General features: G+C 36.8%; 2 protein-coding genes and 1 non-coding gene across 5 annotated transcripts; 2 read left to right on the forward strand and 1 right to left on the reverse strand.

Moving 5' to 3' along the window:
- The first annotated feature begins 709 nt into the window (after positions 1–709).
- LOC131797581 (inositol hexakisphosphate kinase 1) lies at positions 710–10,895 on the forward strand. Of its 2 annotated transcripts, XM_059115214.2 has the most exons (7): positions 710–1,063; positions 5,546–5,777; positions 6,441–6,529; positions 7,056–7,127; positions 7,828–7,917; positions 8,614–8,789; positions 9,242–10,895. In XM_059115214.2, exons 1-7 carry the CDS (start codon positions 871–873, stop codon positions 9,800–9,802), a joined length of 1,413 nt encoding a protein of 470 aa, XP_058971197.1. In that variant the 5' UTR covers positions 710–870; the 3' UTR covers positions 9,803–10,895. The 2 variants fall into 2 exon arrangements, with proteins under 2 accessions (XP_058971197.1, XP_058971198.1); XM_059115215.2 differs by lacking the exon at positions 7,056–7,127.
- Positions 10,896–14,794: 3,899 nt separating this feature from the next.
- Positions 14,795–17,098, forward strand: LOC131797619 (5-hydroxytryptamine receptor 4-like). 2 transcript variants are annotated; one of them, XR_010717801.1, is made up of 4 exons: positions 14,795–14,891; positions 15,006–15,434; positions 15,868–16,665; positions 16,860–17,098. XR_010717801.1 is itself a non-coding variant. In XM_059115271.2 (2 exons), exons 1-2 carry the CDS (start codon positions 15,061–15,063, stop codon positions 16,511–16,513), a joined length of 1,020 nt encoding a protein of 339 aa, XP_058971254.2. In that variant the 5' UTR covers positions 14,808–15,060; the 3' UTR covers positions 16,514–16,705. The 2 variants fall into 2 exon arrangements, 1 of the variants encoding a protein (XP_058971254.2); XM_059115271.2 differs by lacking the exon at positions 16,860–17,098 and having other exon boundaries at positions 14,808–15,434; positions 15,868–16,705.
- Positions 16,906–16,977, reverse strand: Trnac-gca (transfer RNA cysteine (anticodon GCA)). The gene has a single exon. It is a non-coding gene; the product is annotated as a tRNA-Cys (tRNA).
- Positions 17,099–17,469: the final 371 nt, after the last annotated feature.

Below are 17,469 nucleotides of genomic sequence, written 5' to 3' on the forward strand. Positions count from 1 at the left end.
GCGGCTTCCGATTTCCGGTCCAATTTTCCTTGATCATCTCAACTCAATAAAATATTTCCTTTTCAGTCACATTTTCGGCAACTAAATCTTTGATGATATTGCTTCTCTATGTCACCCTCGAGGTTTCATAACGAACAACTGTACAACAAACGTAATTTGATCAAGAGAGGTAATAAATCGTAAAAGCTGTTTATACAAGCATATCCGGTTTACCTTCAATTGTTTTTTCCTATCTCGATGCTAATGTATTCTTTTAACGTTCTGTTCAAGGCAACCGTTAGCTGTCAACCTAAGAAAATGTTAAACAAATATCTCTGCCTTGCAAACCATTTCAATCTTGTTATCTTTCCGTGCAGCGATCTAGAAATTTGCACGGAAAGCCGCATTGAGCGTTTGGTAGACCTAAATTATAATCGCCACCGATTTCTAGGCAAATGGCAATTACAGTTCGGAGAACTTTTTTCCATTCCAATCATTCTAGTCTACAAACTGACTGAAGAGATCTTTGTTTCATATTCCCTAGAGGAGGACAATAGGTCAAGACTAAATAATTTGTTTGGGAGTGCCTCTGGGGGAGTCGCTAGGGCACGGAACACCGGCAGAACACTACTGGCCAATCAATTTCACGTGTTTACCTCACGTGACGAAATAGTTAGGTGACGTCATAATCAAAAAGAGAGTTGGCGAAGAAAAGTTTGTCGTTAAGCCGAGTGACGAGTCCCGTGACATAAAGAAGGGGAATTGTACATCCCCGCATTTCCTTTCGCTTTAAATTGAATTTTTAGACTGATCTCGTTATTTATAAAGAATAATAGTGATACTGTTCGTTGTGTGTTTGTGATAATTCGTATTCTAAGAGAGAGACTGTGCATGCATATGGCGGTGATGCCTGTTACAAAACAAGATTTTGTCTCGTTGGAACCGTTTGTTCATCAAGTCGGAGGGCATTCCTCCATGATGAAATTTGACGATGTTTCTGTCTGTAAGCCTCTGTATCAACGAGAGCATCGCTTTTATGAGGAACTTCCCCCAGAAATGCATCCTTTCACTCCGGAGTATCGAGGTAAGCCAAGTTCTCAACAACTGTTTTTATCGTCCTCACGCATGTAGAAATTTGAATTTTCAAACGTTAGTGATTATCTCTTGTGTTTCTTCTAATCCCCATTATATGTTCTCTATTCTCAATTTTTCTTTTAAACATGGTTGTCGTCTATTATTGTCCAGATTTTGTCGTTCTAACCATGAATACATTTGCGACAATACTTGAGTTGAGATCGATGTATTGATGTCGATAGGATATAGGACCGAAACATACAGTGCAGTTCAGCCACATTGTTGTAATGCTGCCATAAGCTTGTATTTGATCATCTAAAAATCTGCAATGAATTGGAGATAGCAAGTGTGTACTTAATTGACAGAAATTACCGTGCTATCGATCCGCGGAACTGTGATACTTTTTTTGCCCAGATGGCGTTAGCTTGCTTTTGTTTTGATCTTTATCCTGTCAACAATTTTTACTCCATGCCAGAAAGCTACCAGGCATTTCTTTGCAACATGATAAGCATGTTAGTCAACATAAGCTCAACCGGTTGATCAAGGCTATTGCGTTGTTGTATTTACGTTTTGTGTTCGCAGTAAAATGCGGCATTTTTTGCTGCTTATCGTGGCAACTAAGTTTGCAATAACGAAGAGAAGTGAGTTGCTGGCAGTTTTACTCAACCATAACTTTGATTGCTAATAATCCTTTCAATCGTTTCAGTCTTTTGTTCGGTTTTTGCGATCCTAAAATCATCTAAATTGCCTTCAAGTTGTTGAAAAGAAAAGAAAAAAAAATGACGGCGCAGATTCAAGTGTTGGTTGCAAAGCGATTTTGTTTTGAATATTACATAACATCGGTGTCTTAATCATCCTGATTTCGACTGATTCTGCACTAAATTATTTCCACGACATCCTCAAAGCCGACAAGAAATAGGATTAAGGACAGTGAAGCTCAAGAAGATGCTCGTCTAAGCTCGTTTTCCTTCAGATAGCAAAATTTTTATCAACTAGATCGATAGGTATTGATTTCTCAGTATAATTTGATATTTTTTCGTGTTTATGTGCTTAAAAATATTACCACCCCTGCAACGATAGGCTTATTTAATTTCTTATTAAAATATAGTTAATTTGTCAGTTACTTTGCTGGATTTTTATAGAAAAACTTTTTCGAAATTAATGCATGGTATGAACTAAACTGCGCTTGTCTAAAATATGTCCTCTTTGCTAAGTTCTCTGGCTGTTGCTGCCAATCTCACAAAACCTGAGTGAACGATTGAGTGACTGATTGTTTTCCTCGTCACAAAGAAATAACAATTATTGCACAGTCAAGGTTAATGGAATTCTTATTTGTGCACTGGATTATGAGACTCGTGATTTTGATAATCATTTTGCAAGATTATTGATGAATTTTTGAAGGAGCGCAGTTGATTTGATATTTCTAGCTGGTAATGTTTTTCAAGCAAAGAGCGACAGTATGATAATGTCCAACTTGCAACTGTATTTCAAGCTCAGCTTTGTCAAAGCTTAAACAACCTGATTCCTTTTTTAAACATTCTGTTAGTAGGCATCTTCTTGGCTGTAAATGTGGGAAAACTTTGTATACTTGGATCAGTTTGTTGTAGTTCTGTAGATAAGAAGATGAATGATGTAATACCAAAAAATGCTTGCTATTAGTATGGAAAAATTCTTAAAACTTCGTCAAATGTAGCTCTTTTCATATCATGACAAATTTTATCAGATAGATTGAGATGTAGTCTTCATGCAAAGGGCCTAATAATGTTTTCAGTTTTGTGGTTATTGACAATTTTAATTGTGGTTTCACAAAATTTTGAGTGGTTTTGTTTCATTCTATATTTTTGAATATTTAAGTACACTGTTTGGCAATAATTTCTCGGCAGTTTTTCAGTTTCCAGCAGGTCCAATCACCCACCTCCATACTGTCTCTGTGTCTTAAAATATGAACATGATGATGGAGATCTGATTTTCCTTTTGCCTAAATTATCCACTCTTCAGTTGAAGAGTTAATACTACTAGGGTATGAATAGTTGATATATGACATTAAGCTGTGTTCATTGAATTTCATGGACTTAGATATTTTTTCATACTCAAAACTACCAATGCCACTCTTTCCTCACTGCTTTTAGCTCCTCAATTTTGTAATTGCTTCTGTTTTTTTCTGTGGTCAGTTCTAGTTATGTAAGGTGATTTGATGAAAAGATGAAGATGCAGCAGAAAATTAGGATGTGAAAACTCTCACTTACAATCAAGGCTCAGTTTTGTTATTTTTCATTCCTTGAAATATCTGATAAGTACTTAAAGTGTATGAAATTAAAATTTAAATCTTCCAATAACTCACAGTTTGGGATGTTTTGTCTGGCACCATTTAACTTGTGATCTAAGATATAAGGATTGGAATTTGAAATGCGTACACGTAAGCAGATGGTTTGATGCAAATACTGATTGCAATGCATTCTCCCATGTCTTTGGTCATTTTTGAAATTTCTAAAAAGTGACTGCAAGGAAACTAACCTTTCTATTACTAATGCTAATATTCTCAAAAACAGAGGAGTAATCTTTGGGTTTCTCTTTATGAAGTAATGAAACTCTTCTCAATTTTAGAAAGATTGTAGTGGAAAAAATATAAAAGGAGGACAAAAATTCAAATTGTGTTCTTGATATCCTGTGTTAGTTCTACACTCATGTAATTATGACTGTGATTTATTGAAAAGCTTGCTGCTCAGGAACTTTGCTGCCACAGCTTCTTTGAAGATTCTTCTACTTGAACTGCTGCATAGAAGATGATTTGTTTTAGATCGACAAGACACTAAACTTGGGAACAGACATAATATCCTTTCCCACAATAACCGCCTGCTGTGAACATTCTTATCATTTTGCAGGGGTTCAAGACAGGGGGCATTTAATAGGCATAGAATTATTGAAAAAAACTTGTTTATTTTGTGTCACTCAGGTTTAAAGAACACTATATGCATAGATTTCTGTTTTGGAAAACCTTCGGTTTTGAACCCTTTAACTCCTAGAGGTGATCAACTTGAAACTCCTACCTATAATATCATTACATTATCCAGCAAATAGGTAATGAGAATATTCAAACTTATCAGGTAGAAATTGTTATCTTAATCTTACACCAAATTCTCATATCTAATTTACAAGGATATGTGTAGCAGCTAGAGGGGAGAATTAACAATTAGATCTTGAGAGTTAAAGAGTTAATTGGAAAATAGTGCATGGTTTCAAATTGAGGTACGTTTTGTTCTGAAATTCTTCTTAGCCAAATATAATAATATTATGTTCTAACCATCTGCAGAGCAATAAAATATTTTCCCTTTGCCTTTGTGTTTGTTTAAGTCTACCAATGATGAGGGCTTTTATAGAATCTACTAGCTTTAGACCAGGCTTTTGATTTTATACAATGAAGCAATTTTAAGTAATACAATTACATCATTGGGGAACAACTGCATAAGTTATTCAGAAAAAAAAAAAAAAAAGTAGCACAATTTGAGAGGAAAAAAACAACGAGTTTTCAATTTACAGTGTTCCAAAAATCATTTTTATTTTTAATTATTTTCATTATTATGTTACTTTTCTGTATTGGGGCTAGAACACAAGTAAAATGTGCTATTTTAGTGCACTTTTGAACGGGGCAAAATTTTGGATGATTTCATTTATGTTCTATTTGTGTTTCACCCATGCCAAGGGGCTGATACAATGCTCAGATGAGGCCCTAGGATCTATTTTGAAATCTTTAGAAGCCCAAATATTAAATGAGAAGTAATACTGGAATAGTGAACCCCTTTGTCACTGGTTCAGTGTATAATTTGAGTGTAAATTTTGCTCATTGTTCATATCTCATTGTTCTTATGTGACTCAGAAAATTACCTGGCAACTTGTAAAATAAAATTGCTCAATTATGTACTCTATGTTAAACAATAGAGTAAGATTTGTGCCATTATTTACCTAAGAAAAGTATGTTAAATGGCAAGTGAAACCTTCATTCCCAGTTTGCGATCTTTGCCAGCCACTTTGATTATTTCAAAAGCAAGCTCTGGTAGCTGTTGGAAGAAGGTTATCTTTGTTAAGTAAAAGTTACTCAATAAGTGTGTTCCTATGGTATGATATGCACTGGAATAAATCACATGGTTGTTTTTCTTTTTAATCACACTCCACTCAAATGCCAGTCTTATTGAGAAGGTCTTAACCCTTTAACTTCCATAAGTGACCAAAATAGAATTTCTCCCTACATTATCATTACAATATCAAGCAGACAAGTGATGAGAATGAAGAAAAGTATCAACTTGAGAATAATTAGTTGATCCAAACCAAATTCTCCAAACTAACATAAGTCAGAATTGTATGGCAGACAGTAAAGAGAATTGCAAATGAGATCCTAGGAGTGAAAAGGTAAAAGCATTTAGGGTGCCTCCACTTTTCTTGGATACCTTGTCATAAAAAACTAATCATGAGTGGAACTCTCTTTTTTTCATTCAAGGAGTTGTATATGTAAGCATTGAAGAAGATGAGGATGGTTATATTAATTTGACAGCTCACCCAGACAAGTTGGCATTAGAATGTCAAAATAAAGATGGTTCTTCCAAATTCAGCTGTAGTAAAACTAGTAGTTCCTCAGACAGTGACAGCAGTGGAGAGGATTTGATAGGATCACCACAACAACGACCACCAAGATTTGGCATAGTTAGATCAGTAGAGACAGGTCCATACAGGTATTCAAAGTAGTATAATGTTACTATTGACTTGAGATTAACTTTTATTTAATATAATTTTAGTGGTAAACATCTGACATTAAACCTTTAACTTTCAGAATGCTAAGTACCAAAAATGGCTCTTTTTAGAGCCAGTAAAGTTCTATTCTTGCACATTTTTATTTTCAAAGTTATTTTGAATTTGGTACATAGACTTATAAATTTTCAATGACTAGTGTTAAGTTACGCAAATTTGCAGCTCATTTTATACACGTTCTTGCAGGTAAGCTACACAAAAATTTTGGGGAAAAACGAGCAGCTTTTTTGTGGGTATTTATGGCACTTGCTGAAAATAGTGAAAATTTAATAATCACTCAGTCTCTATTGAATGCCCCCTTGACCAAGCACCCTCTCTTAAGGTTCAAAAATTTAGTAAGCACCTAGGGTGCTTGATCAATTAAATATCATATGGTAAGCAGTTGTTTTCAGTCTGCTGACCATGACCTAAGGTCACCATTAAACAAGCTTTATAAGTACATTTTACACTCATCATCAACCTTGAAAAGATTTGAAGCAACGTACAACAGTCATCACTTATTGGCATTGGTATAAACATTTGATATGATACTCCTAAGTGACAAAGTACTCATACAACTGGCTGCAAATTTGTGTTTGTTTCTGCAGGGTGCGACTTCGAAGTGGAAAGCTGGAACTCGTAAGCACTAGGAAGGATGGATTCTTTGATGCAGGAGATGTGACTGATCACTCTTCAGGTCAATAGTTATTATTTTCTTATATGGTGCTGTGGAACCTTATTATCTGGCCACTGATGTGTTCTTGAAAATTTGGTGACTAAATGAGAGAGAAGCCTTATTGGCAACTGAGAAGCAGCTTACTGCAGTGAGCACTGTCTAGTTTTGGCCACTATTGACTGGCTGAATGACAAGGTTCCATAGCATGTGCAGTGGAAGCAAAACAGTAATTTTAAAAATGTGCTTTCCTATTGTTTTGGGTGCAGATTGTAAATATGTAAAGATTTTTAAATGTGCTGGGAAGTTTGCAAAATTTCACTTGGGATTTGAAAGATTTGCGAGTGGAAATACATCATCCATCATCATCATCAACTTAAAAAAACCACAATGGTTCGTGATTTGGCTCTCCTGCTCTTCTACACAAGCTATGCAAATATACCTTGCTTGTCTCAGAAAAATTTGCTACCATATAGTAGCAGCTGATCTGGGGTGCAGGGAAGGCATTGGTGGTTGTCAGTAGAAACAACTGTTTGCTTTACTTCTTTAGATCATGCCTCCCACGGGTGGCCTGAGAATGAAATCTTCACAAGCTCCTATACTGGAAGGAACAACATTAATGGTAGTAACTTGATGCCATTTCACCTTCTCACTCCCAAGATCTAAAGATCATTTCTCCACACCGTGTCTTTTGTACATTACCTATGAGTTAGGCTTGGAGAATATGGCATTTAATCAAACAGTATCCCCTCATTGATATTTTTTCTTCTTTCTAATCACCATTCTGCTAGAAAATGTACTCATATTGTTAGGATAAGCTTCTTTTTGGTGGCTCGTGAGAGTGAAAGGGTTAATAGGTAATTCCCCCTAATTTAAGGGTGGGTTTATAGCTTAGCCAAGTAATATGCAGTGTTTGTTGTGATTTATACGTCAGGAAAAAAAGAGACTTTTGGACCTAATTATTAAACCGATTAATATGGCATACAAGTTTTAACAAGAAATCTGAAGTGATATTTTAACTTCAAAAAATTTGAGTCTACCCAGGAAAGTTTGGCCATTCAAGGACTGAAGTCCTATCATACTTTAATTAGGAAAAAATGTTTTTGGAAAACTTAATTTTACAGTAATTGCAGTCACTGTATTTCATCCTGCTTTAGTTATTGTGACTCAATGTTACTGTGAACATTTACTCTCAAATCTGTTGCATCCTAAGGTCTCTTATTTCTTGAAAATTGTGATCCATAATGCAATGACAGGGAAGGGCATCACCAAAAGTTGAGCAATGACTGTCTCTTTAGCTTACTCTTTTCTTTAACTTTCAGGGAGTGCAGGTGCAAATCCTTGGAGTTTGCATTGTCATAGGGAAGAGGTGAACAAAATGAGAAAATTGGGTCCATCATCTAAAGTACACAGTATCCTTTAACAAATACAAAGTTATAGTCTTAGCTGAAGAGTGAGTTCTGACCATGAATTGAAGCCATGAGAGAAAGTCTCCTATCCAGACATATACAGTATACATGTCTATTTTTTTTCAAGCTTGGCTCATATTTGTGATATAATAGTGTACACAATGACCATTCCAACACTATCATAACAACATGAAAAAAAAAAAATTTTGCACTGTATTGATGTTGATGTTGATGTAGTTATAATGTTGATATACTGTATCTGCATGTTCATGTTATTAACTTACAACACATAAACTTCCTTATGCCATGTTGTTATGCCATTCTGTAGTTAGTGCGAACCATGCTAATGTTACTCTGTCATTGTTATTATGTTGCCTTTATGTTCTTATGCACTAATACTCACAGTTCTTTGCAACAACATTGTGACCTTCCTATTTTGGTAGACATGTTTATGCCCACCTGTCATGTAATCCCTGGTGTGATGACCATGCTAATGCAATCTCTTTGATTTAAAAAGAGCCTGTGATTGTTCCCTGAACAAATTGAAAATGCAGTTACTCTTTTGCAACTCTATTAGTCTGGTTACATTGTTGACAACACCACTGCCTCATTTTCCTTATTAAATTTTTTTGATATTCAATTGCTGCATCTCTTTCTTTTGTTATAAATTTACTGTTAATAAATCTTGACTGAACTTAGAATACATTGTTTTGGAAAATGTGGCTTACCAATTTTCTTATCCTTGTATTCTGGACTTAAAAATGGGAACTCGGCAACATGGAGATGATGCAACAGGTGAAAAAAAAGTCAGAATTATGGCCAAAGTAGAAAAATCTACATCTAAAACTCTTGGTATAAGAGCATGTGGCATGCAGGTGAGTTTTGTAATTTGTTTTAAGCACAGTGACATATTTGTTGATTGAAAAGTAGTTTGGCCTCACCAGTGAGAGTCAAATCATATTGATGTACATGTAATGTTCTTGAATCTACCATTGTGTTTTGAGAGCAAAATTGAAAACTAAATGAACTTCAGCAGTCATTCATCCATCCATTCGTAGTTTTACTCCAAGTGCGAACTTGTAGTCAAAGGAGCTAGTGGTACCATGCAGATAACTAAGTTTCAAAGTTAAACATAAGATTTGTTTCAGCCAGTTTTGTGGGACAGCTGGCACCAAATATCAGTTGCCCTTTTCTTGGTTGGATGCATGAATAACACGTGTCTTATCATATTTCATTCAAAGACAATGTGTCCCCTTTTTCAACTGTTAGCATTCATGAAAATACGGTAACTTGATTTGCAACTTGTAATTTTTTTCTCTGTTTCAAGGTGTACAAAAAGAATTCAGGAAAATTTATGTGTCGCAACAAATACCATGGACTTAAGCTGCATGAGGAAGGTTTCAAACAGGAATTGATAACTTTCCTGCACAATGGACTACAGTTTAGAACAGAGCTAATAGAACCTTTGCTTCAGAGGCTTCGGAAGTTGTACAAAGTGATTGAGAAGCAACACTCATACCGTTTCTACTCAAGCTCCTTGTTGTTAATGTACGAAGGAGACATGGAAAATACAGGTGAAACAACAAACAGTTGTAGTTGTTCTACAAAAGAGAGAGAAAAAGGCCAAAGCAATCAGGAGACACTCAACAGCAATAACAGCTGTAGTAATTTAAACAATATCTGTCAGTGCTTCAGTCATCGCTGCAAAGTGGATGTCCGAATGATTGACTTTGCACACACAACACACAGTGGGTTCTCTGGGGACCGTACGCGTAGCGGACCTGACACAGGCTACTTGTTTGGGCTCGAGAACTTGATAAGACTTCTAGAGGAAATCCAAGAAAAATACCATGATTCTCTAGACACCAGTCTTGATCCTAGTCCATAACAATCCTTATTAAAGTTCCAATATGAGAATATCAGCAAAACTCCTTAATCCTAATTAATGTTAAATCCCTGCCCTTAATTTGTTGCGTTTGTGGGTGGCTTCCTGATCCCCTCTCTCAGTGTTAACTTTTGCAGTCCTAACCCCATCCCTGGTGAGGTTGCTTATGTTCATATTCTGGCACCTGTCTTTGGTATATTTTAGTGCATGTAGGTTTGGACCAAAAAGACCAAATTCTGTTGAATGCTGGTAGTAGGTGCGGAATCACTTGATATGCAGAGGAAAACTATTTTATAAGGTTATGGTCTATACATCGAATGTAAAAAATGATCATATATTCTGCAAGATTTTATCCATGTGCTTAACATTTCTTGGTGTGACTGGCCAGATAGGAAAACTAGGAAAATACTTGTGATGAAATAAAAAAATTATCTATTTATAGCAATGCACAAAATCATTTTTTAATAATTCAGTTGAAATTAAAGCTTATGAAAACAAAATGGAATATTCATATTAGTAAGTATACATCTACTTAAAGAATAATACTTGTTTTGATTCACCAAAAGAATCTTTGCACAAGGGAACTTAGCAATACCTTTTCTATATTCTGTTCATTAAGAAGAAGAGATGTTGTGCTTTCATTAAAGTGGCAATTCTCAGTTTGTAGAATATATTGTCAAAAACTATGAAAGTGGAAGTGGTGAATGTTACAATACCACAGTTATAACTAGGGTCACTTACTAAATTACCCTTAACCTATCACATTGTGCAGGACAAATAATGATTCCAGCAGAATTTAATTGTGACACACAGTGTCTTGGATCAAAATTTTGGGATTCATTGCTCCTGTTGTAGAATCAAATCACTCGGTTTTGTGTAAGTGCCTTTTTGTAACAGCAGTTGCACTGTAAACATGGAAATTATTCTTAATTTTAAGTGGATCAATCATGTAATCTCCAGGCTCTTTAATTCCCAAGGATTTTAACATTATTATTGCTAATTATTTCAGATTATATGGGGTTACAGCAAACATGGGTTCCTTTTTGCTGTTTATGACAACTTAGTTCATGAATTAAAGAGAAACCTATCATAAGTATTTATTTGTCGTTATTTTGCACAAATTAAAATGGAGTAACGGAGTTAACAAATGTTTAATCTCAATCTGTGAAATACTTGTTATTTTACTATTGCACAGTGATTCCTCAACTTAATAATGAAAAATTAGGTCTGTGTTTTGGTAAAATAATGGTAATATTTATTGACATTGCGATGCGATGTAGAGAAAACCGTCATTGGTCTTGTCTTGCATGGTAGAACCAATTTTTTTCTACCAATTGTAAATACACCTATGTTTTAGGGACATTGCACATGTTAAGGAGAAGCAAATCTAAGAAATTTAAAGACACTGGAAAATAATTTTATATTTTAAGCTTGAGGTTGGATTTAAAACCACCTGGAGTATCTATGGTGAGATTTTACCGAATGACTAAATTTTATTTAATTTTCTTGAAACTTTCATTTGAATATGCTAAAGGCTTCATCTTGGGTGCACTGATTGCTCCAAGGAATGAGAAATATTTAGTTTCCCCCATAATATTAATACATTATTCTGCAAACTTATTGTGAGAATACTCAAACTTATCAGGTAGAGATTGTTGTCTTGATCTAACACCAAATTCTCGTATCTGATTTATAAGGAAATTTGTAGCAGCTAGAGGGGAGAATTATCAATCAGCTCTTGATCTCAACAGCCACAACAGAAAAAGGACCTTGCTTGATATCGCCATTGCAGTAAGCCACCCCGTAGATCATTGGTCAGTAACGTTGTACTGGGTGTTAGATCATAAACTTCTGAATTTCTAATTGACCTTGTAAGGTGTACATCAATTAGCAATTACTTAAACTGCATCTTCTCATACACTGTATGGAGTTAATTTCGATATGAGTGGGAAGTGAGGGGAAGATGTCTTCAATTATGAATAATTGTTAATTACAGTATAGGAGGCTGTAAATATCTGTCCACAAAATAGAACACGGCACTAGTCGAACACATTTAGGTGAACGTCTGGTTAGTTGTGGTCTATCATCAAATGCCGTATTTCTTCGAGTAAGCGCCCGGACGCTTATTTAAAATTTCGGCGAAAAGGAGGGGCCCGTGTAAGAAGGAGGGGGCGTCCTCTAGTGAGACGCTTGTTATTCTCCTGTGATGAGTCTGTTGCGGTCGAAGCTAACAAAGTCCTAAATAGTGTGGCAATAGAAACAGGAGGAGGGGGAAGGGGGCGTTTGTTTAATATTCTGGTTTAGCGGGCGGATGCTTGGTCGGGGGAGGGAGTTCATTTGAGCGTGGGCTCCTATTCGAGGAAATATGGTAATTACGATTCGAGAGTGAAGTCGCTAAACGAGATTATTTATAACTGGATCACGGAATAATGTAATTCGAGAGTTTTTATTGGCTTAACTATCATGGGTTATAAGCTATTATATCGTGCGCGCGCATGAAGACTGGCTAAACTGAAAGTGTTTTTGTTCATTGTAACATTGTAACATAATCCTACAAAATAAAGTGGGGAAGATTTATCGATATTTTGGGCATTTTTAAATCCAGATAGAATATTGTCTTTAGTTGCAATATATTTTTCAGTTTCGTATTTTATTTGGAGTTTAAATCTAAAACCATTGACAGATGGAGATAATTTAGTCTCTCTGCAATCCCATAATGAATATCTACTAATTATAATCAAATGTATAAGGACGGTCTCCGGCGAAATTTTGATCTCTCGATAATTTTTGTGAATCCAAATTTTAGGTTTCTCGCGGGTGCGTTGTAGGTTACATGACAGATCTAGCTGCCACTCGTGTTTTCTACTTGGTGACGTTTCTGTTTTCAAACCTTGAATATTCCATGTTTAACTTTGTGCCAGCTACAAAATATAATGGCAAGCTGCGGAAAATCTTGAACAAATCTTCTTAACGGAAAAAGTTCTGTATTTTATGTACAATGACGAATGGGAGTTTGGCACCATAATCTCCTCGCTGGAAACCTGATGAAGAGTTGTACAGATCATTCTCGCATGGCAGAAAATCGTGCGCTCCGTCGCAAAACTTCGCCAATGATGCAAGGTGGATTTCCAGTGTCGCAATTTTTTTTCCATACGTAAAACGTGGGTAAGCAATTTCCACTGCCGCGTTAAAATCAATACCACGCGTTTTTTGGGATGCGAATTTAGCAACATTTACGCTCTAAGTGCTGTATAATTTTAAATTTAGCGGCAACTTTGAGTAGGCGAAGTTTAGAATGGCAGACACAATAATTAAGCGTTTACTTTCTTTCTCTGTACCTACGTTAAAGCCGAAAAAGAAGACAAAAAAACAGAAAGAAACATTGGGTGAAAGTTATATTTCAGAACTGTTATGTAGTCAGTGAATACTATATCATAGTGAAAGAAATACGTTTTAATAGAATTAGCAGGTGGTAAGTCCAAAATGTCTTCGTTTCTATATTTATCGAAGACTGGACGCAAATCTGGGGTACTCAAGAGCACGCAGTAGTGAAATCCAAGCACATGCAGTCTTCGTACGATTATCAGACTTACTTCACGTGGCATATTTGGATTTGCCACGTGATAGGCTTGTGAACAGAATTTGAAAAGTCTGTGTAAGATGTTATTCCCTCCTTCACCAGGTCTTGCAACCTCGCATGAAACTCTTGAACTTACAAATGCGCTCTAGAACCTCAACAGCGATTTGAGAATGAACTTAAACGACCTCGAATTTTTTCACTCAGGCCTCGACGGAGCGCCTAAAAAATATTCGTTGAAATGTCATGATGTCAGAAACAGTTTACTCTCTTGCATTTTCCGCGAAAAAGTTTCACATAAATCACCCTTTTGTGTATCGAATTTTGGGTTAAACCTTTAGCAAGATGTGGTTTTTCACTGTGACATTGCACTTAAGACTCAAGGTCTTCCCTCTGTCTCTCTCGCTCTCTCTCTCTCTCTCTCTCTCTCTCCCCCCCCCCCCCCCCCCCCCCCCCCGGGAAGTTTACAGGTGAGCCTCGATTTCGTGTAATCGATCCAGTTTTCCAGGCTCACGTACAAGGCACGTTAAAACCGCGTTTGCTATCAGCCGCTTGCCTGTTTCTGATCCGACTGTGGCTAATAGTCGCCAACATTTGGGTTTTGCCGTATTCAATAACCGATCATCCTTTATTTCTGTCTTTATCCAATTGAAGTCAATCGCTAAATGTTTTACAGGTCATCATCGGACGTGACACTATCTAATCTTTGGAAGTACCTCATTTAAATGTCTAATGGATCGGATTCCGGACGTAAAATGACAAATAGATATACATAGGTGTTTTGGATTCATTATGCCTCAGAAGACCTTCGTTTATGCTGCTTAACAGTGAATATCTCAAAAAGGCTATGTAAACACTGAAAAAAAAAACGAATTTAGAATGATGGCTTATTAATGGTATTGATTCAATAAAAATTTCTCTAAAAGTTAGAGCTATGAAAAACTTGAATAAGACCCTGAATCATAAAGAATATTCTATGAAAATAACAAAAAGCAATTAACACTGAAACAAAAGCAATCAGAAACATATGCTTGTTTATCTTAAGCTTTTTACTGTACAAACACAGTGTTCTTCATTTCTTGAAAGCTAATTTTGGTCATCAAATGTAACTATTCAAAAGGGCCCCGCCAATACTTTTAAATGAAGGCGTCTTCAGTTAATGGCCGAAACTATATTGATTTTGGAAAGGCAGCCGCTCATTCTTAGTGATACATTCCCGCCAAAAGGAGAAAAGCAAAGCGGAGAACAATTAACAACCGCGGATTAGTTTATACACTCAGACATATGTTTGTTTTGAAAGAAAACCGAGTTTCCGCCTCAAGCAAAGATAGTTAAACAACAAATTAAAATCATGCGTGGTGTTTTTAAAATAAACTGCGCAATACATGATGAGTTCAGAAATATATTGTTGAAGAGCACAAGCACATAGTGTCCTTAATCAGGTTTTGTTATATATTTGAGTGCTTCGCGAATCTTGGAATTGTCTTTTCAGCCTCTGTTTTACAGAAGAAACAAGTTGGTTGTATTCATCTATTTCCTTTATTTTCAATACGTAATTTTTATCAAATCCAATTCTCATTTGCGCGATTTTCTAGCAATTTACCTCGTCTGTACTTTTTTTCCTTACAGAACATCTCGAGTGTCCGGAAGAAAAGAATTCCGGAACAACTCGCACCACGAGACAATGAGCTTGCTACAAAACGAAAGTTTGGTAATAGAAAAGAACTGTTCCGATTCAAATGCTAACAACTTGAAAACGGCTCTTCACGCCAGTGTAATCATCTTGATAATGACTCTTATAGTTCTTGGAAATCTTATGGTGCTTATCGTAACTTTTCGCCAAAGAAGCCGTCCCAGCGTGCGAGTGGCAAACATGTTCATCGCCAATCTCGCTGTTGTGGACCTCTCCGTTGCAGTATTACTGTTTCCCTTTTCCGTTGTGACGATTCTACTTCGTCGATGGGCCTTTGGAGAGGCGTTATGTCAGTTCAATGGCGCCACTAATATGATTGCGGGTGCAGCTTCCATCCTGACAATGGCGGTTATCAGCTTTGACAGGTATGAAACTGTTTCTTTGAGGAGATGAGGAGAACAGGCTTGTAATTTCAATCTCTTTAGGTACATTTGAACGAGATCCCAAAGAGATATCTCTTCGTAGATGGTTATACATTCAGCTTTCGGTTTTTAGGGATAAGATGATCATGTTAGGAGATTCAATTAGACGTGTAAAGCTTTTATTTAAGTTATCTCATTTTTTAGTTTTTTAGCCAATTTTGGAAAACTCTTGAGGAATAGCTAGCGAAATTTTCTGTTGTGAGTTTGACGAGACAGCGGAAAGAAACATTCCCGGGAAACTAGATTTCTTGAATCTGAAAGTGAGGAATCTTTTTTTGCAAGCGTGATGCTGTCTTACCTACAACTTTCAGTGACAAGATTAGGTGTTCATTTCATTTTTTTTTTTTCACTCATATTCCGACTGTTCTCACTCCAGGTATCGTGCAATAGTTTCGCCACCGGGCAGTAAGGTCACCCCCAAACAGGCCTGGGTACTACTAGCTGTAATATGGGCGTGGTCGATCACCATTGGCGTTCTTCCAGTTCTTGGTTGGAACCAATACGCACATAGCTCTCTGAACACCATGTGCAAGATTTCGTTCAGCGAGGGACGCGGCTACATCCTTTTGGTGATAATTAGCTGTTTTGTGATGCCATTATTAGCAATGTTCTACTGCTATCTGCGAATTTTCTTGAAAGTGCGTTTCCACAAGAAACAAGTTCAACGATGGAGTGACAGCAGACAATCACAGAAAAATTTTAGGCGCGAAACGAAGACAGCGCAAGTGGTTTTCACGGTGCTTTTCGTTTTTGTTGTGTGTTGGACCCCGTTTGTCATTGTGCATTTTCTGCAGTCACTTCCAACGATAAGCATTTCACGCGTTGTTTTTCATTCAGTAACGCTTGTAGCAGGCGTGCATTCGGTCTGCAACCCAATCATCTATACCACGATGAACAGAGCGTTTCGTAACGAGTTGCGCCAAGTATGTCAGTGCGTTGTTTGTGGGCGCGTCAAATGCTGCGGCGGTGATAACCTTGTACAGCCCTTTAGTTTGGAAACTAGTTTCACACAAAGATCATAAAAAAAAATATACCTCTTTGTTGCCAAGCTTACCGCTGCTACACGACAGCGAAGTTGAACAGCTTATTGCAATTGATGGAGACATAACGCAATACAAACACAATCAAGTGAAGAAAGCAACGCTATAAGGTGACATTGCCATTATGAGATGGAGTGTTTTTCTCTCGACTAGACCTCCCCAACACTAAATGTGGGGGAACAGTACATGGGGGTGTGTGTGTGTGTGTGTGTGTGTGTGTGTGTGTGGGGGGGGGGGGGGGCAAGGTTCTTCCACAAAACGGGCCTAACATGTTTTGACTGAAAAGTAGGGATGGTAAGTTTTTGAGCTCGGTGAAGAATTAAGAAAGATGTTTTTTTCGTCTTGTCACGAGCGTGGAACAAAGAAAAATTCTGAGTCCCCATAAGGAATCGAACCTCAGACCTTCGGATTTGCGCTCCGATGCTCTACCACTGAGCCACAAAGACTCCTCGGTGAGTGGGGTCTATTACGAAGTTCTAATGACACGCGGCCCGCATACTGCTAGGATCAGCAAGGTCGATAGCGTAATGTTTTTAACAGAAAAAACATTACTGTTCTAGAGGAGGGTGGGGGAAGAAAGGGATGGAGCTGCTTCATGATCGATTATGTAATCCAGAAGCTAAAACAATATTGATGAAAATATCATAACAATTAGAGAGACTTCTTCACAATGCTTAAAAAAAAATAGGTCATTTCGAGGCATTGTAATGTAATAAATACCTCTCGAGCTTACTTATTATATGTTTGACTAAAATTGAATCAAATCAAAATTAGATTAACAAAAGTGTAAAGCTAGGTTGTTTTCGCTTTCCTTCTATTGGGGGGAGAGGTGAGAGGGTATGGGGGAGGGGGATGAAATTGTAGCGAGAAGTTTAGCATTGCGTTCGCTGCTCATTTTCGAGATTATCATAACAGCTAGCCACACAGGTCAGTTGGTG

The sequence above is a fragment of the Pocillopora verrucosa genome, chromosome 6 (assembly GCF_036669915.1).
Source record: "Pocillopora verrucosa isolate sample1 chromosome 6, ASM3666991v2, whole genome shotgun sequence".
Taxonomy (NCBI): domain Eukaryota; kingdom Metazoa; phylum Cnidaria; class Anthozoa; order Scleractinia; family Pocilloporidae; genus Pocillopora; species Pocillopora verrucosa.